General features: G+C 46.8%; 1 protein-coding gene across 1 annotated transcript in view; it reads right to left on the bottom strand.

Annotated features, from left to right (window-relative positions):
• Positions 1–17,163, bottom strand: part of LOC105469274 (zinc finger protein 136) — a 32,472-nt gene extending 15,309 nt beyond the window's left edge. The window contains exon 1 of the mRNA XM_011720256.3: positions 17,020–17,163. Within this exon, the coding sequence (XP_011718558.1) occupies positions 17,020–17,022 (3 nt within the window). The 5' untranslated portion in view covers positions 17,023–17,163. The remainder of the gene's footprint in view (positions 1–17,019) is intronic.
• Positions 17,164–20,528: the final 3,365 nt, after the last annotated feature.

Genomic DNA, 20,528 nt, shown 5'->3' with positions numbered 1-20,528 from the left:
TCCCACCTGGGCAACAAACTCCGTCTCAAAAAAAAAAAGTACTCATTGAATCAGGAGATCATATACACAGAGGGGTTTTACACAAACCTCATCATAAGCCCACGTTCACTTGATTTTCAGAGTGAATTCTTCAAAACCCATCCTATGTGGCAGAGGAGTATCTCTTAACCTCCAGACCAAAGGTAAGTTTATCCAAATGAGCTGAAAATTTAGGTCCAGGCAAACACTTGTACACAGATGTTTACAGCAGCATTATTCATAATTTTCAAAATTTGGAAGCTACTAAGATGCCTTACAGTAGATAAATGGATATGTAACAGCTACCTCCAGACAATGGAAGTACTAAAAATAAATGAGCTAAGGCCGGGTGCGGTGGCTCAAGCCTGTAATCCCAGCACTTTGGGAGGCCGAGACGGGCGGATCACGAGGTCAGGAGATCGAGACCATCCTGGCTAACACAATGAAACCCCGTCTCCACTAAAAATACAAAAAAATTAGCCGGGCGTGGTGGCGGCGCCTGTAGTCCCAGCTACTCGGGAGGCTGAGGCAGGAGAATGGCGGGAACCCGGGAGGCGGAGCTTGCAGTGAGCCGAGATGGCGCCACTGCACTCCAGCCTGGGCGACAGAGCGAGACTCCGCCTCAAAAAAAAAAAAATAAAAATAAAAAAAATAAATGAGCTAAAAGGTAATGGAAGAAGCTTAAATGTGTATTACTTTTTAAAAAAATTTTCATGATCACATGCCCGCAAATGGTTATTACTAAGTGGAAGAAACAACTTTCAAAAGACTACATACTGTATAATTCAAACTACATAACACTGCAGAAGACAGAATCATAAAACAGTACAAAAATCAGTGGTTGCCAGAAGTCAGTGGCAGGGAGGGATAAATAAGTGGATGAGAGGGTTTTTAGGACAATGAAACTACCCTGTATTACACCATAGTAGAAATGTCACTGCATAGTTAGTTGTCAAAACTCATAGAATGTACAACTGCAAGAATAAATTCTAATGTAGGCTAGACTTTGGATGACAATGATGTCTCAAATAGGTTCATCAATTGTAACAAATGTACAACTTTGGTGCAGAATGTTGATAGCTGGAGGCGTTGTAACTGAGTGGGAACAGGGGGCATAAGGGAACTCTGTACTATGTGCTCAATTTTGCCGTGAATCTAAAACTACTCTAAAAAGCAAAGTATAAGGCCGGGCACGGTGGCTCACACCTGTAATCCCAGCACTTTGGGAAGCTGAGGCAGGCAGATCACCTGAGGTCAGGAGTTTGAGACCAGCCTGGTCAACATGGCGAAACCCTGTCTCTACTAAGAATACAAAAATTAGCCGAGCGTGGTGATGCGTGCCTGTAATCCCAGCTACTCAGAAGGCTGAGGCAGGAGAATCACTTCAGTCCAGGAGGTGGAGGTTGCAGTGAGCCAAGATGGCATCACTGCACTCCAGTCTGGGCGACAAAGCAAGACTGTCTCAAAAAAAAAAAAAAAAAATTGAAAGAAAACAATCTCTCTCTCTGCCCTTCGGCTAACCTCGTTTCACTTGCTCTCTTTTTTCTGCAAGGCAGACCATAGAAACCAAAAATACACTCTAATCTACCCTGCCTTTCTATCTTGGAGCTAGTCCACGTGGCGAAACACTGTCTCTATTAAAAATACAAAAAATTAACTGGGCCTGGTGGTGCATGCCTGTAGTCCCAGCTACTCGGAAGGCTGAGGCAGGAGAACCGCTTGAACCGGGAGGCAGAGGTTGCAGTGAGCTGAGATCACACCATTGTACTCCAGCCTGAGCAACAGAGCAAGATTCCGTCTCAAAAAAAAAAAAAAGAAAGAAAGAAATTAATGCTTGTTGTTTCAGGCATCCAGTCTGTGGTTATTTGTTACAGCAGCCAAACATGACTAAGATAGCAAAGTTCTTTCTCTAACATACATCAAGGATTTGAAATCTATAGTAATCAGGAGAGTATGGTATTACCAGAGAGATGGACAGACAGACCAATGAAAAATAGCAAAATCTGAAACAAGGGCATCTATTTAAGGCACAAGAACCTGTGACAGAACAGGCATTGTCAGGCAGTGATAGAGATGACAGATACTTTTAACACAGGGGCAGGGACAAATGGTTATCTACAAGAGAATATTCAATCCCCTGCATATCACTAAGTGAAAAAAACACACCCTGCTATTCCCCTCACACCACAACAATCAACACAAAAGGCTTCTGTGACCAACTGCGTGGTGGTTTCTCCACATCAAAAAGCAAGTAATAGGCCAGATGTGGTGGCTCACACCTGTAATCGCAGCACTTTGGGAGGCCGAGGGGGGCAGATCACCTGAGGCCGGGAGTTAAAGACCAGCCTGACCAACATGGAGAAACTCCGTCTCTACTAAAAATAAAAAAAGTAGCCAGGTGTGGTAGTACATGCCTGTAATCCCAGCTACTGGGGAGGCTGAAGCAGGAAAATCACTTGAACCCGGGAGGCGGAGGTTGCAGTGAGCCAAGATCATGCCATTGCACTCCAGCCTGGGCAACAACAGTGAAACTCTGTCAGAGAAAAAAAAAAAAAAAAAAAAGACAAGTAATGAATTGTGCAGCATATAGCCGCTGGGTATCTGCCAAACTGATTCGATTATGAAGCTACCTACCTGGGAATAGCAGCAGATGCCACAGGTTGAGGGCTCAGTCCTAAAAGACTGACCCCACATATCCAACAGCAGTGGCAAGACCAGGCCTCTGGAACTTCTGACCAACAGGCTTCAAATTGAGGTTCCCATGACACCCTTTTTCGGCTGAATTAACTTGCTAACACAGCTCACAAAATTCGGGAAAACACGTTTACCAGTTTATTATAAAGTCTATTTTAAAGGCTACAAATAAACAGCCAGGTAGAGATACATAGGGCAAGATCCACAAGGGTCCCAAGCACAGGAGCTTCCATTCCGGTAGAGTTAGGGTACGACTCACTCCTGGCATGGGGATGAGTTCTTGATCACCTTCCTATAATACAAGTCTCCCTGAGTTTAGCTGTCTAGAAGCTCCCCATACTCCATCCTCTTGGGCCTTTTATATAGACACCATTCAGTAGGAATGATAAAAGCATGGCGTTTAGGACAGACATCATTCAATAGGAATGATAAAAGTATGGAACACCCCGTAGAAGTGCAATTGGACAACAAGGGTATGGACTAATACTAATAGTGGGAAAACCAATAAGGCCTGTCTGCTCACTCTTCTTAGTCTCTGTGTACATTCTTTCCTCCTGGGTATAGGGTAGGATCCTTTCTGAAGTGGGGGTCTTAAGACCTGCAAAGAGGCAAGATAAGTCAGAAAATTTCTTTATGGCCAGCTCCAAGACAGAAAGGCAGGGGAAGATCAGAGTATATTTTTAGTCTCTATGGCTTGTCTTGGGGAGAAATAAAGGCTATGAAAGGACTGTGGATGAAAGCATATATATATATATATATATATATATATATAGCTGTTATATATAAAAATCACAATCTATATAATAATCAGTTAATTGTAGACTTGCCTATTATCCTGAATTCATATAATTTTATGTTACTTCAGTATCCAATTTATTAGGTTGGAGCAAAAGTAATTGTTTTTTTTTGTTTTGTTTTGTTTTTTGAGATAGAGTCTCGCTCTGTTGCCCAGGCTGGAGTACACTGTTGCCATCTCGGCTCACTGCAACCTCCACGTCCCAGGTTCAAGAGATTCTCCTGCCTCAGCCTCCTGAATAGCTGGGATTACAGGCATGCGCCACCACACCCAGGTAATTTTTGTGTTTTTTAGTAGAGATGGGGTTTTGCCAGGGTAGTCTCGAGCTCCTGACCCCAAATGATCCACCTGCCTTGGCCTCCCAAAGTGCTGGGATTACAGGTGTGAGCCACCACGCCCAGGCATTTGTCATTCCTTTTAATATAGGCTTAACTTTCTCATACCAGAAGCAGGGCTCAATCACCCTTGGTACCATTTGCAGTTCTCTACTTCCTCCCAGTTCCTCCATGTGGTTGATCCACTCATCTGCCTTATAGATCGCCTCCCTATGGAACACCTAGATACAATTTACTTGACTCTTCCACTGACACCCACACTCCTATGGACTGAACCGACACGCTGCAATGACCGCCTGACAGTCACGGTGTGACTCCATGTAACTCGTGCCTCCTTCCTCTAAACACACCAAAACCTCCCAAAGAGAAGCTGGGTTAGGTAACACCTTGGACCCCAATAAAGGATTTGGCCCGCAATTTCCTCTGTTTCCCTTGTGCCCCACTGACAGGTTGAGGGTACGTGTCACAAGTAGCTCCACCTACCTGCTGGCCTACAAGGCATGCTACCCTCCTTTCTCTAGGATTTCTTTTTTTTTTTTCTTTTTTTCCGGATGGAGTCTCACTCAGTCGCCAGGCTGGAGAGTAGTGGCACTTTCTCGGCTCACTGCAATCTCCGACTCCCTGGTTCAAGTGATTCCCCTGCCTCAGCCTCCCGAGTAGCTGGAACTATAGGTGCACCCCACCACACCCAGCTAATTTTTGTATTTTTACTAGAGACAGAGTTTTACCATGTTGGCCAGGATGGTCTCAATCTCCTGATCTCGTGATCCACCTGCCTTGGTCTCCCAAAGTGCTAGGGTTACAGGCGTGAGCACCATGCCCGGCCTCTGGGATTTCTAAGTAATAAACTCCTCCTATTATTTCCTGTGTTTGTTGAGTTGTCTCCTCTGAGTCTCACCTAAATGCCTAATTGACACACCTGACTACTATTTGAACCTAACTACTATCATAATCAGGGCTCTCTTGGTAGGAACAGAGTAGCAGTGTTTACTAGCCACTAATAGATACCGGATTAGTGGCTACTCTTGGATTAAACTGACAATGGTCAGACAAGAGCTACAAGGTGCCTGCTTGTACAGAGCAAGTATAAACAAGTGTGCTGTTGAGAGGGACACCTGGTCATGGGTATGGCATTTAGGCAAGTAGATCATTTGAGGTCAGGAATTTGAGATCAGCCTAGCCAACAGGGAGAAACCCTGTCTCTACTAAAAATACAAAAATTAGCTGGGCGTGGTGGCTCACTGCTGTAATCCCTGTTACTTAGAAGGCTGAAGCACTGGAAATGCTTGACCCCGGGAGGTGGAGGCTGCAGTGAGCCAACATGATGCCACTGCACTCCAGCCTGGGTGAGAGTGAGACTTTTTTTTTTTTTTTTTGAGACAGAGAGAAGAAATAAAAATTTAAAAAAATTTTTTAAAGTAGCAAACCCTCATAAGTTACAAGTTTTTTCCAACTTCACTGTAGGGAGAGTGTTTTTTTTTTTTTTTTTTCCTTTTTGCGGAGAACGGGGTCTCGCTATATTACCCAAGCAGGTCTCAAACTCCCGGGCTCAAGCTATCCTCCCGCCTCTGCCTCCCTGAGAGCTGGGATTACAGGCATGAGCCACCGCGCCCGGCTGAGAGTGTTCTTTATTTAACTGGGAGCACAGATTCAAGTTGCCTTAAATATATACTCCCTAGAATGTTCTTTTACAAGAAAATTAAGTAGGCCTCAAAGGAAGAGCCAAAGTCAACTCAATTAAAATCAAGAAGAGAGGCCGGGGGCGGTGGCTCAAGCCTGTAATCCCAGCACTTTGGGAGGCCGAGACGGGTGGATCACGAGGTCAGGAGATCGAGACCATCCTGGCTAGCACGGTGAAACCCCATCTCTACTAAAAAATACAAAAAACTAGCCGGGCGAGGTGGCAGGCGCCTGTAATCCCAGCTACTCGGGAGGCTGAGGCCGGAGAATGGCGTAAACCCGGGAGGCGGAGCTTGCAGTGAGCTGAGATCCGGCCACTGCATCCAGCCCGGGCGACAGGGCGAGACTCCGTCTCAAAAAAACAAAAAACAAAAAAACAAAAAACAAGAAGAGTACCTTTCCTCACCCTTGATGATGGTGCATGCAGAAAGCAGCCAAAAAAGCAAACAAACAAAAAAAATGTAAAAGAGTCCATCAAAATGTAGAATGGAGTGAAAAGGTCAATCACTCCCTGCAAGAAACTATTAGCAATCCCTACAAATGAAAAAGAATTAGTCTACAGAATACGTTAAAAAAAAGAAAAAAAGGCCGGGCGCGGTGGCTCAAGCCTGTAATCCCAGCACTTTGGGAGGCCGAGACGGGCGGATCACGAGGTCAGGAGATAGAGCACGAGGTCAGGAGATAGAGACCATCCTGGCTAACACGGTGAAACCCCGTCTCTACTAAAAAATACAAAAAAAAAAAAAAACTAGCCGGGCGAGGTGGCGGGCGCCTGTAGTCCCGGCTACTCGGGAGGCTGAGGCAGGAGAATGGTGTAAACCCGGGAGGCGGAGCTTGCAGTGAGCTGAGTTCCGGCCACTGCACTCCAGCCTGGGTGACAGAGCGAGACTCCGTCTCAAAAAAAAAAAAAAGAAAAAAAGGAAGAAAGAAATGAAACAATAAATATGCAAATGACTTTAGTGTGACGAGATGACTGAAAATTATTTTACAGAAGATGAAAGTCCACATGGAAAAAATGCTCAATCCCAGTGTAAAAAGCAACATGTAATCACACAGAGAAAAATAAAGAGAACTATGTATAAGGAGTAAATACACATGCATACATGGTCAGAGGGTTAATCTATATATTCCATTGGCATTCCCAAGTCAATCTGAATTTATCTATAAGCTATATCCCAGGGATTTTTTTTTCTAATGTATAAAATTTACAAAGCGGCCAGATGCAGTGGCGCACACCTCTAATCCCAGCACTTTGGGAGGCTGAGGTGGGCGGATCACAAGGTCAACAGATCAAGACCATCCTGGCCAACATGGTAAAACCCTATCTCTACTAAAAATATAAAAATTAGCTGGGTGGGGCCAGGCGCGGTGGCTCATTCCTGTAATCCCAACACTTTGGGAGGCCGAGGTGAGCGGACCACCTGAGGTCGGGAGTTCGAGATCAGCCTGACCAACATGGAGAAACCCCGTCTGTATTAAAAATACAAAATTAGCCAGGCGTGGTGGTACATGCCTATAATCCCAGCTACTCTGGAGGCTGAGGCAGAAGAATCGCTTGAACCCAGGAGGCAGAGGTTGCGGTGAGCCGAGACTGTGCCATTGCCCTCCAGCCTGGGCAACAAGAGCGAAACTCCATCTCAAAATTAAAAAAAAAAAAAAAATACGCTGGGTGTGGTGGCATGAGCCTGTAATCCCAGCTACTCGGGAGGCTGAGGCAGAAGAATCGCTTGAACCTAGGAGGCAGGGGTTGCAGTGAGCCAAGATCGTGCCACTGCACTCCAGCCTGGCCTGGCGACAGAGTGAGACTCCGTCTCAAAAAAAAAAAAAAAAAATTTATGAAGCATGGCTGGCCACAGTGGTTCACACCTATAATCCCAGTACTGAGCCCAAGGGTTCAAGATTAGCCTGGACAACATGGCAAGACCCCGTCTCTATAAAAAAATACAACCATTAGTCAGGCGTGTAGCATATGCCTGTAGTCCCAGCTACTTGGGAGGGTGAGATGGGAGGATTGCTTGAGCCTGGGAGGCCAAGGTTGCAGTGAGCCATGATCGTGTCACTGCACTTCAGTCTGGGCGACAGAGGAAGACCTACCTCCAAAAAAAGAAAAAAAGAAATTTATGAAGCATTAGCACTTGGAGACAAAAATAACAATTACATTGGCGACAGGTAAAATACTAACAACTCAAATCAAGCAGTGGAATGGTTAGTAACCTGGGTGACCCACAGCCTCAGACAGCAGCATGTGTGCAATGGATTTAGGTAAAGAAACCACAAAATACCTTTTCAGCATATTGTTAACATCAACTTACTGAAAACTTACAAGTGGCAAAACCTATGACAAAGCAACAATAAAGCTTTAAAGAAATATTTAAAATTTTTTTTTTTTTTTTTTGAGACTGAGTCTGGCTCTGTCGCCCAGGCTGGAGTGCAGTGGCCGGATCTCAGCTCACTGCAAGCTCCGCCTCCCGGGTTTACGCCATTCTCCTGCCTCAGCCTCCGGAGTAGCTGGGACCACAGGCGCCCGCCACCTCGCCCGGCTAGTTTTTTTTTTTTTTTTTTGAGACAGAGTCTCGCTCTGTCGCCCAGGCTGGAGTGCAGTGGCCGGGTCTCAGCTCACTGCAAGCTCCGCCTCCCGGGTTCACGCCATTCTCCTGCCTCAGCCTCCCGAGTAGCTGGGACAACAGGCGCCCGCCACCTCGCCCGGCTAGTTTTTTGTATTTTTAGTAGAGACGGGGTTTCACCATGTTAGCCAGGATGGTCTCGATCTCCTGACCTTGTGATCCGCCCGTCTCGGCCTCCCAAAGTGCTGGGATTACAGGCTTGAGCCACCGCGCCCGGCCCCGGGTAGTTTTTTGTATTTTTTAGTAGAGACGGGGTTTCACCGTGTTAGCCAGGATGGTCTCGATCTCCTGACCTTGTGATCCGCCCGTCTCAGCCTCCCAAAGTGCTGGGATTACAGGCTTGAGCCACCGTGCCCGGCTTAAAATTGTTTTTTAAACAATAAAGACTACAGGCGGGCGCCTGTAGTCCCAGCTACTCCGGAGGCTGAGGCAGGAGAATGGCCTGAACCCGGGAGGCGGAGCTTGCAGTGAGCTGAGATCCGGCCACTGCACTCCAGCAAGGGGGACAGAGTGAGACTCCGTCTCAAAAAAAAAAAAAAAAAAAAAAAAAATTAGTTGGGTGTGCTGGTGTGTGCCTGTAGCCCCAGCTACTTGGGAGGCTGAGACAGGAGAATTGCTTGTACCCAGGAGGAAGAGGCTGCAGTGAGCCAAGATCATGCCACTGCACTCTAGTCTCCGTGACAGAGCCAGACCCTATCTCAAAAAAAAAAAAAAGGCCGGGCGCGGTGGCTCACGCCTGTAATCCCAGCACTTTTGGAGGCCGAGGTGGGCAGATCACGACGTCAGGAGATTGAGACCATACTGGCTAACACAGTGAAACCCTGTCTCTACTAAAAATACAAAAAAATGGCCATGCACGGAGGCTCACACCTGTAATGCTCACACCTGTAATCCCAGCACTTTGGGAGGCCGAGGAGGGTGGATCACGAGGTCAGGAGGTGGAGACCATCCTAGCTAACATGGTGAAACCCTATCTTAACTAAAAATACAAAATATAGCCAGACGTGGTGGCGGGCGCCAGTAGTCCCAGCTACTCGGGAGGCTGAGGCAGGAGAATGGTGTGAACCCGGGAGGCGGAGCTTGCAGTGAGCCGAGATCCTCCAATAAACTCCAGCCTGGGTGACAGAGTGAGAATCCATTTCAAAAAAAAAAAACAGAATCAGTACTGTGGTCATCTCTGGGTACAGAGAAGGAGGGTGAAATCAGGGAGACACGCCAGAAATGCCCAAGGCTTATTTGTTTACCTTTACCTACATTCAAAAGTTTACTATACTCTCACTGTGGAGATGCAGCCCAGAGTGGCTCCTCCCAGGCAGTGAGGGAGGAATATCTGAGTAATTAGAAAATATAATCCTCGGAGCACTACTTACTCTACTGTCCCCTCCTCAGTGTGGAAATGCTCCCTCCTCCAGGGTCTTAATTCTCACCAGCAACCACTCACTCGGAGTTGATGTAAGTCACTTTTTCTGACAACAAATACATGGAGACTGCTCAATATCAACTAACTTTCCAATACCAGCTGGGGATCCAGTAATTCAATTCTGTCATCACCTGGCATTAGCCCAGATCCCACAAGTCCAGGGCTTACCCCAGGACACAGCCCCCACTGCAGATGCCAGTCCCAGCCTTGATGTGCTGGCAGGGTGGTATAGCAGGGCGGGGGGTGGTGGTGGAGGCACCGTTAATTCTAACCAACTGCATATAAATCCAACAAACCCTCCTCGCTTTTTTTTTTTTTTTTTTTTTTTCGAGAAATTTAAAAGACGCCAGACATCGTGGCTCATGCCTGTAATCCCAGCACTTTGGGAGGCTGAGGCAGGTAGATTGGTTGACCACAGGAGTTTGAGACCAGTATGGGCAACATGGCGAAACCTGGTCTCTACCAAAAAAAAAAGGAGGGTGTGGTAATTTTAGCTGGGTCTAGTCCCAGCTACTCAGGAGGCTGAGATGGGAGGATCCCTTGAGCCTGGGAGGCAGAGGTGGCAGTGAGCCAAAATTGAGTCACTGTGCTTCATTCAGCCGGGGCGATAGATTAAAACCATGTCTCAAAAAAAAAAAAAAAAAACTCAAAGTCCATATGATTCCTATTGCAAATGAATTGCCACTTGAACTAAAAGGAAATGCACCTGACCTTTTTTTTTTTTTTTTTTTTTTTTTTTTTTTGAGATGGAGTCTCGCTTTCTGGCCCAGGCTGGAGTGCAGTGGCGCGATCTCGGCTCACTGTAAGCTCCGTCTCCCGGGTTCACGCCCTTCTCCTGCCTCAGCCTCCCGAGTAGCTGGGACTACAGGCACCTGCCACCACACCCAGCTAATTTTTTGTATTTTTAGTAGAGATGGGGTTTCACCGTGTTAGCCAGGATGGTCTTGATCTCCTGACTTCATGATCCACCCGCCTTGGCCTCCCAAAGTGCTGGGATTACAGGGGTGAGCCACCGCGCCTGGCCACAAACCCTCCTCACTTTCAATAATTTGCTAGTACTACTCACAGAACTCAGAAAAACACAGGTTTACCAGTTTGTCATAAAGGATGACCCCTATACTCTCAGCACTTTGGGAGGCTAAGGTGGGTGGATCACCTGAGGTCAGGAGTTCAAGACCAGCGTGGCCAACATGGTGAAACCCTATCTTTACCATAAATACAAAAAAAAAATTAGCTAGGCGTGGTAGCAGGCACCTGTAATCCTAGCTACTTGGGAGGCTGAGGCAGGAGAATCGCTTGAACCCAGGAGGTGGAGGTTACAGAGAGCTGAGATCATGCCACTGCACTCCAGCCTGGGAAACAAGAGTATAACTTTCATCTCAAAAAAAAAAAAAAAAATCACCCAAGAACACCCAAATGGAAAAGATGTATAGGACCAGGGAAGTGGGGGTCCCCTGGAAGGCCCCAGCCCTCTACTTCAACTGTCCTCTGGGAGGAGTCACACAAGGGCCCATATTCACTAGACCCTCCAGGGAAGGGAGTATAGGACCCCCTTCCCTACAGGACTTGAGTTCCACCCTCCCAGCACATCACTGTGTTCACCAACCAGGAAGCTCTCAGAATGTCTTCATTCCAGAATTTTCATATTAACAGAACTCAGTATCCAGCCTCTCCCCCTTTACTGTGGTCTAAAATGGGGCTTGAGGGGGCGTGGTGGCTCATGCCTATAATCCCGGCACTTTGGGAGGCCACGGTGAGCGGATCACCTAAGGCCAGGAGTTGGAGACCAGCCTGGCTAACATGATGAAACCCTGTTTCTACTAAAAATACATGGCTGGGCATGGTGGTATGCGCCTATAATCCCAGCTACTCAGGAGGCTGAGGCAGGAGAATTGCTTGAACCCAGGAGGCGGAGGTTGCAGTGAGCCGAGATCATGCCATTGCACTCCAGCTTGGGCAACAACAGTGAAACTCCATCTCAAAAAAAAAAAAAAGAATGGACATTTGTAGTCACTATCTGGTTTTGTTATTTAAAGAAAAAAACACTGTGAAGTAATGGAAAAGGTATCTTTGCATCAGTCTGCTTCTGCAAAACAGAAAGGACTGAGTGGTTAACGGGGCAGTGATTTCTGTGACCGTATCCATTTAACTGGATTACAGGGCTCGAGTAAAACTCAACATTATTAGCAGTTTGGCTTTGCTTCCAGAGAATTGGTTTAATTGTAGAACAAATTGTACAAATTGGGAAAGTCTCTGAGGGGCAGACTTAGATGCTTTTGCCTCTTGGAGAAAGGGTTTAGGTAGAGATGGGGTGTGGTGGCAGGTGCCTGTATTTTTTTTAGTAGAGACGGGGTTTCTCCATATTGGTCAGGGTGGTCTTGGCCTCCCAAAATGCTGGGATTACAGGCGTGAGCCACCGTGCCCAGTGTTATCTTTTTTTTTTCTTTGAGACAAAGTCTGGCAATGTTGCCTGGGCTGGTCTCAAGCTGTTAAGCTCAAGCTATCCTCCGGCCTCAGCCTCCCAAAGTGATGGGATTACAAGCGTGAGCCACAGCATCGGGCCTACAAATGCCCATTCTTTGCTTCATAAAACATTAGCTGAACAGTTTTGTGTTCACTGATCAGTGGGAACATTTGTTTTTTTTTTTTTTTTTTTTGAGACGGAGTCTCGCTCTGCCGCCCAGGCTGGAGTGCAGTGGCCGGATCTCAGCTCACTGCAAGCTCCGCCTCCCCGGTTCACGCCATTCTCCTGCCTCAGCCTCCCGAGTAGTTGGGACTACAGGCGCCCGCTTCCGCGCCCGGCTAGTTTTTTGTATTTTTTAGTAGAGACGGGGTTTCACCGTGTTAGCCAGGATGGTCTCGATCTCCTGACCTCGTGATCCGCCCGTCTCGGCCTCCCAAAGTGCTGGGATTACAGGCTTGAGCCACCGCACCCGGCCAACAAAACATTTGTTAACCAAACATACCTTAAATTTGTGTCTCTGACACAGACCATCAAAGATTTGGCTTCATGACTCCTCAAAGTACTACAATGAGATTCTGCTTCATAGGTGAAAGGCCACAGGACCTACACATATCATACAGATAATTACTCCAAAATATGGAGAAATACAGATACAAGCCCTTGACTTGTAAATTTCCTCCAGGTCCTTAACTTTGACCCATTCTCAGCCTGAACAAACAGGCAACGCTTCCTAAGAAGAGAATAACCTCAGAATAAAACATGCTCTGATCTAGGTCTCATTTTGCACCCTCCATCCTGCCTTCTTCCTCCTCACCTTCTTTCTAATTTTGTTTACCCCTTCCTATGAAAGAAAATGCTTTTCTGCCTAAATTTTCAGATCTTTGCAGATCTTATATTTGGTTGATACCTTCCATTATGCAGTACTCCTTTGGATTGGCCTCAGTTTGGAGTCACTGGCCTCAGGCCTCTGCAGCCCAGTTAAGGCTACCCACTTCCCTTTACACACCTTATGTGGATATTTAAAGAAAATACCCATGTTTGATGACTCATGTTTGATGAATCCAGCAAAATCAACCTCAATGTTTATGGGAGGGAAGAAAATTAAAGCACATTTACATCACAGCTGAACAGAAAAAGCGTAAGAATCTACCATCTATTCTTTTCAGACAAAGATGTTACTTAATTACTATTTCCATGAAAAAAATAATTTAGTAAACAAAAATCCTATTAGAGGATTCCTAGTTCTTGCCAGGTCCTGCTCCCTAAGATTTAGAATTAATCTGCCAAGTTCCAACAACAAGAAACAGAACAGTTACTCGCTGTCACAAATTCTCCACCTTGCAAGAGAAATTGATGTATTGGTGAATCTTTGTAATTCCCCAATTTATCTACCAACTTTCTTGTGAAACCATATTCATTTTTCTGAAACCACAATAGAAGAGTTGGTTCTCCCCACCCCCATTTCTTTCCCCTGATAATATTCTCAAGGTTAAGCCCTGGAATTCCATTTCAAGTCACCCAACAGAACACAGATCTGACAAACATACTACACATATACTACACATGCTCCGGGAAAGAATAAACAATAAATAAGAATTTGTTGTTGTTATTGTTGTTAAGCAGTTTAAATTTTGAGACAGAGTCTTGCTCTGTCGCCTAGGCTGGAGTGCAATGGCACAATCTCAACTCACTGCAACTTCCACCTCCTGGGTTCAAGTGATTCTCCTGCCTCAGCCTCCTGAGTAGCTGGGATTACAGGCGCCCACAACCACACCTGGCTAATTGTTGTATTTTTAGTAGAGACAGGGTTTCACCATGTTGGCCAGGTTGGTCTCGAACTCCTGACCTCATGTGATCCACCCACCTCGGCCTCCTAAAGTGCTGGAATTACAGGCATGAGTCACTGCGCGTGGCCAGTTTAAATTTTATTGACCTTTCAGTTTTATTTAAAAAGTTTAAGGTCACACTGCTAAGTCTGACGTGCTACATACAGATGGTGCAGAATATGAGTATGAAGAGATACACATTGGTCCATGTCCCAAAAGATTACAGAATCATCTCCATAAATACACAAAGAATTCTTGTGAAGACACAAGGGCACTGTCCAGGTTTTCTAAGACACTTTTCTAAGTGACTTGAGGCATAAAATCCATACCACTGTGAACACATACATTGGAGACTTTCTGTCTCTGACACAGACCATCAAAAATTTGGCTTCATGACTCTCAAATGTACTAGAATGAGATTCTGCTTCTTAGGTGAAAAGCCACAGTACCTACACGTATCATGTAGATAATCACTCCAAAATATGGAGAAATGCAGATACAAGCCCTTGAAAATAAGAATTTTTAAAATGTGGAATGTAAGACTAATTTCTTTCCCCCTGAAAGAAACTACCACCTCTTGGGAAATACATTATCTTCTCTATGAAGCTCTACTGATAAAATTCACTTTCAACTAAATGAAATAATCAAGCTGAACTTGTTGTTAAGGCAACAATCCCAGGGAGAAGCAATGCTGAACTGGAATACAGATATTCATCTGACTCCAGTGTTAGCAGAAGTCATCCTATTTATCTGTTGGGACATCCCTCTACCCCCATCGTGCTCATTGAAATGCTCAGTGACCACCTGCCTAATAGACACTGCATTATGCCCCACTGTGTACCCGAAGTGCATTTTGTTTTTCAGGTTCTTCCATCACCTCGCTGAGATAGTTTTTCTCCCTTCACAAGGCTGAGAGAATCCAAAGGACAGGAATCATTTCCGTCTTTTCCCTTGCCGACCTAAAAAGTAGAGGCTGAAGCACAAAATATGACCCAAAGTGCCTGAAAAAGGGGGACAGGAAGTGGGCTGATCCAAAGTTGTTTGTCAGGAATTCTCACTGATTTACAGAAGTAACATTGATAAGTGCGTGGCTATGAACTGTTAAGCTATAGGGTGTGGGTTCCAGTGTCCCGTGCTGCATTAGTAAGTTAATTATACCTACTTGTGGCAACAGCAGTTTCAAAAGATGAATTCATAGCTTCAGGGAGTTAGAAGGCGATTGCTGTATCATTTAAATGTCTCTACGGCCCGTTCATTTAAAAGGACCCGCATTTATCAGACAAAAATTATTTTTTTGAGGTCGGGTGCGGTCACGCCTGTAATCCCGGCACTTTGGGAGGCGGATCACGAGGTCAGGAGATCGAGACCATCCTGGCTAACACGGTGAAACTTCATCTCTACTAAAAATACAAAAAATTAGCCGGGTGTGGTGGAGTGCGCCTGTAGTCCCAGGTCCTGGGGAGGCTGAGGCAGAAGAATCGCTTGAATCTGGGAGGCGGAAGTTGCAGTGAGCCGAGATCCTGCCACTGCACTCCAGCCTGGGCAACAGAGTGAGACTCCGTCTCAAAAAAAAAAAAAAAAAAAAAAATTATCTGGGCGTGGTGGCACAAAACTGTGGTCCCAGCTACAGAGGCTGAGGCAGGAGAATCGCTTGAACCCAGGAGATGGAGGTTGCAGTGAGCCGAGATCACGTCACTACAGTCCAGCCTAGGCGACAGAGCAAGACTCTTTCAAAACACAAAAAAATCTTTTCTTTCCTCAATCCTCAATACAGGCATCTGATTGGCAGACCACCAATGTGTCTCCAAAGTTTGGAAATAGGGGTTGAGGAGGGAAAAGCTGAGTGCCCCAGGGGTGGGCTATTTAGAAGCAGGGTATGCTAGATTTATCCTAGTCCCAGGGCATTCTCCCAGCCTTCTATTTTTTTTTTTTTTCTTTTTTTGAGACGGAGTCTCGCTCTGTTGCCTAGGCTGGACTGAAGTGGCGAGATCTCCGCTCACTGCAAGCTCCGCCCTCTAGGTTCATGTCATTCTCCTGCCTCAGCCTCCTGAGTAGCTGCGACTACAGGCGCTCGTACCTGAGTAGCTGTGACTACAGGCGCCCGCTAAGTTTTTTGTGTTTTTAGTAGAGACGGGGTTTCACAGTGTTCGCCAGGATGCTGTCGATCTCCTGACCTCTTGATCCGCCCGCCTCGGCCTCCCAAAGTGCTGGGAATACAGGCGTGAGCCACTGCGCCCGGCTCCACCATTCTATTTCAACTGTCCTCTGGGAGGAGTCACCCAAGACCCAATATTCACTAAACCCTCCAAGAGACTTGGCAGCTGTGGGCAGCTTGAGTCAGCTCCAGACAGTTTTGAAACCTAGAACCAGGAAAAAATAAATAGGAGAGGGCGCTGAAGGCATATCACCCTGTAAAGATTCCAAAGGGGAACCTCAACTCAAAGTCATTCTGATGAGGTGTCCGGACCTAGAGAAGATAAAAAGAGAGGCACAAAGGTTTTTGTTTTTTTTTTTTTCTTACAGCGGAGTGTCAAGGCTATGAACAGAAAACAAATCTTGATGAAAGAGTAATTCATTGCTTTGTTGAAAAATAAACAATGAAAAAGTGTTTGAAATGTAGAATATAGGAGAAACGGTTGCTAATGTTGTCGTGAACGGGAGAGGAGAGGGTGGCGTTTGGAAAAGCGAGGAGAGAACCGGAAATTCGGAGATTTACTGAAGCCCTGAAAACAGCAGGCTAGGGGACGGAGTGAGGATTTGGGACGCTGCATCCCATACACTTAGAAAACTCAGGAAAAAACGGGTGTCCTCCGTGGAGAGAAAAGGAACGGGAAACCTCATAGACCACAGCTCCTTCCATGCACAAGTCAGGATTTCCCCCACCCCATGACCCTCGCGTGGCCCCCGCACAATCTGGAGACTTGGGGCTCCGGGGCCGGGGCCGCAATCGCGGCACAGGGCGGAATAAGGACGCCCGGGGTCCCGGCTGCCGGCCCAGCCCCACCCTGCAGCCGAGGGTACCGAGGGCTGAACTGCGCCAGAGGGACTCTGCACGCAGACCCAGAGTCGCCCACGGGAAGGCCCGGGCCCCGCCACAGCCAGTTCCGGTCGTCCAACCAGCCCCTCCTCCCTGTCTCGGGACGCAGGGCTGGACACACTCACCATTTCCTAACTCCCGGGTGTCCCGGCTTCCTCCCTCCAGATCCCAAGGCCGGTACAGGGAACAGCGCCACACAGACTCCAGCCGAGCCACTCGGGGCCTCTGGGACCAGTGAAGCGAAACCAAGTACGGCAGACGCGAGAAATGAAAATCCCGCGAGAAGGTTGAACGTCTGCAGCTGCGTCCCCAGCGGCGCGCCTGATTGGACTGATCGCAAAGCTCCGCCCCGGTGTCCCTGATTGGGTACCGCTTCGGACTCTGCCCCCTGCATCTTGACAGATGTGAATGACAGGAGATGTGACACACAGATGAGTGGAGCGGGAATGAGGGGTCTTGGCCCCAACCCTCAAAGGCAGGGTGCACTTCTTCCCCTCGTCCCCTTCACCTTACTTGGTCTGCGGCGGATGGGGAGATGAGAGATACTTGCATTTTAGCAGAACTTAATCCAGGTTTACCAAAGAAGGTACTTCCTGTACTCAATGGGTCATTTCTTCATCTACCTCTTGCATGAGGAGTCACAGGTGTGCGCAGGGAGTTCCAGGCAGGACTGGAACAGAACAAAGGGCGTGATATTCCCAGGGATCGGAAATTTGGGTTGAGGATATGGGAAGTATGCCCAAGGCTTTCTCGTACCATACTTCTTTCTCTCTCTTCTATTTTTTACTTTATTTATTTATTTATCACTTAATTAATTAATTAATTTATCTATTTATTTGAGACAGGGTCTAGCTCTGCCACCCAGGTTAGAGCGCAATGGCATGATCATAACTCACTGCAGCCTCCATCTCCTGGGTTCAAGCGAACCTTCCGCTTTGGTCCCCTGACTAGTTGCTACTACAGGTACATGCCACCAAGCCCAGCAAATTCTTAAATTTTTTTGTAGAGACAGAATTTCGTTTGTTGTCCAGGCTGGTCTTGAACTCCTGGACTTGAACTCCTTGAACTCAAGTGAACCTCCCACTTTCGCCTCCCAAATCAATCTACTCATTTTCACCCAAGAAAATTAAAAACTGCCGGGCGCGGTGGCTCAAGCCTGTAATCCCAGCACTTTGGGAGGCCGAGGCGGGTGGATCACGAGGTCAGGAGATCGAGACTATCCTGGCTAACATGGTGAAACCCCGTCTCTACTAAAAATACAAAAAACTAGCCGGGCGTGGTGGCGGGCGCCTGTAGTCTCAGCTACTTGGGAGGCTGAGGCGGGAGAATGGCGTGAACCCGGGAGGCGGAGCTTGCAGTGAGCCGAGATCACGCCACTGCACTCCAGCCTGGGAGACACAGCGAGACTCCGTCTCAAAAAAAAAAAAAAAAAAAAAAAGAAAATTAAAAACTGCCAACAAGTGAATAAAATTATTAAATGTATGGAAAAACAAGTTCTATTTCCTTAATATTCTGTAAAGAAATCAAAAGGGAAGTAAAGCAAAAATTTGAACTAGCTCAGATAAGCAGGGCACTTCAGAATGTTTAAAAAGGAAAAGGCGGCCGGGCGCGGTGGCTCAAGCCTGTAATCCCAGCACTTTGGGAGGCCGAGACGGGTGGATCACGAGGTCAGGAGATCGAGACCATCCTGGCTAACACAGTGAAACCCCGTCTCTACTAAAAAATACAAAAAATTAGCCGGGCACGGTGGCGGGCGCCTGTAGTCCCAGCTATAGGGAGGCTGAGGCAGGAGAACGGCGTAAACCCGGGAGGCGGAGCTTGCAGTGAGCTGAGATCTGGCCACTGCACTCCAGCCTGGGCGACAGAGCGAGACTCCGTCTCAAAAAAAAAAAAAAAAAAAAAAAGGAAAAGGCGAATTCAGAAGGTAAAACATATTCCCAAGCTTGAGAGTCAGTGACTGCTGAAGTGAAGCCACAGCGTACACTAGACCCTGGTGATGAAGCGGGAAACCTAAGGATTTAACTCTGGGAGATCAGCATGCCTTCCTGTCACAGCATCACAATGTGGGAATGCTCCCTCCTTCAATACCTTAGTAATTTACACCAGCAGAAAACTCTCACCTGTGGTCAATTTAAGTCCTTTGCAATTCCGACCTCTCCAGCTCATAAACCATTTCTCTGGAACGCTACCTAAATGAGTCTCCAAATATGACCTTCACATATTTTGTTCATATATACAAATTACAGCTAGACTGCAGCAACTCTATATATAGAAAAATCAAGGCCGGGCACAGTGGCTCACGCCTGTAATCCCCAACACTTTGGGAGGCCGAGGCGGGCAGATCACTTGAGATCAGGAGTTCGAAACCAGTCTGGCCAACATGGCGAAACCCCGTCTCTACTAAAAATACAAAAATTAGCCGGGCGCCTATAATCCTAGCTGCTGGGGAGGTTGTGGGTGCCTATAATTCCAGCTGCTGGGGAGGCTGAGGCACAAGAATCGCTTGAACCCGGGAGGCAGAGGTTTCAGTGAGCCGAGATCGCGCCACTGTACTCCAGCCTGAGTGACAGAGCAAGACTCTGTCTCAAAAAAAAAGAAAGAAAGAAAGAAAGAAAGAAAGAAAGAAAGAAAGAAAGAAAGAAAGAAAGAAAGAAAGAAAATAAAAGAAAAAGAAAAAAAAGAAAAATCAAACTGTTTTCTAGAAAACTACCATGGGAAAATAGAAAGGAGAGAAAACTGCACGTGCATTTGCCTGTGAAGTTCCTGCTTTCCAGGACTCTGCAGCTTCTCAGAATCCACACTCCTGGAGCTGTTCTGAGCAACTGGAGGCTACCTACAGGGGAAGGCAGGCTGCCCAGGAAGCACTCAGGGGAGCTCCCTTTCCCTCCCTTTGCAGGCTCCAGATTGGTCTTAGTGTGGATCACCGGACTCAGGCTATGCTGCCCCCTGAAAGTTTTCCACCTGCTTTTCGCCTACAATGTTCAGTTCCATGAGGCAAACACCCTCAATCCCAGTGTTTGAATGAGAATCCAGCAGAGTCCCTGCTTTCCTCCTGTGTTTACCATAAAGTAGAAGAGAAAAATTTCAAGACACTTTAAGTGGATTTTAAAACTGGCAAATAATTATTCCTTTGAGAAAATGAAGACAGCAAACTATTATTTCAACATTAAGAAACTGTTATGTACAACCACTAATGAAGGCCGGGCGCGGTGGCTCACGCCTGTAATCCCAGCACTTTGGGAGGCCGAGACGGGCGGATTACCTGAGGTTAGGAGTTTGAGACCAGCCTGACCAACATGGAGAAACCTTGTCTCCACTAAAAATACAAAATTAGCCGGGCGTGGTGGCGCATGCCTGTAATCCCAGCTACTCGGGAGACTGAGGCAGGAGAATCGCTTGAATCCGGAAGGTGGAGATTCCAGTGAGCCGAGATCGCGCCATTGCACTCTAGCCTCAAAAACAAAGCAAAACAGCCAGGCGCGGTGGCTCACGCCTGTAATCCTAGCACTTTGGGAGGCCGAGGCGGGCGGATTGCCTGAGTTCAGGAGTTCAAGAACAGCCTGGGCAACACAGTGAAACCCCGTCTCTACTAAAATACAAAATTAGCTGGGCGTGGTGGCGTGTGCCTGTAGTC

The sequence above is a fragment of the Macaca nemestrina genome, chromosome 20 (assembly GCF_043159975.1).
Source record: "Macaca nemestrina isolate mMacNem1 chromosome 20, mMacNem.hap1, whole genome shotgun sequence".
Classification (NCBI taxonomy): Eukaryota; Metazoa; Chordata; class Mammalia; order Primates; family Cercopithecidae; genus Macaca; species Macaca nemestrina.
This window is presented reverse-complemented; position numbering and strand designations above follow the sequence as displayed.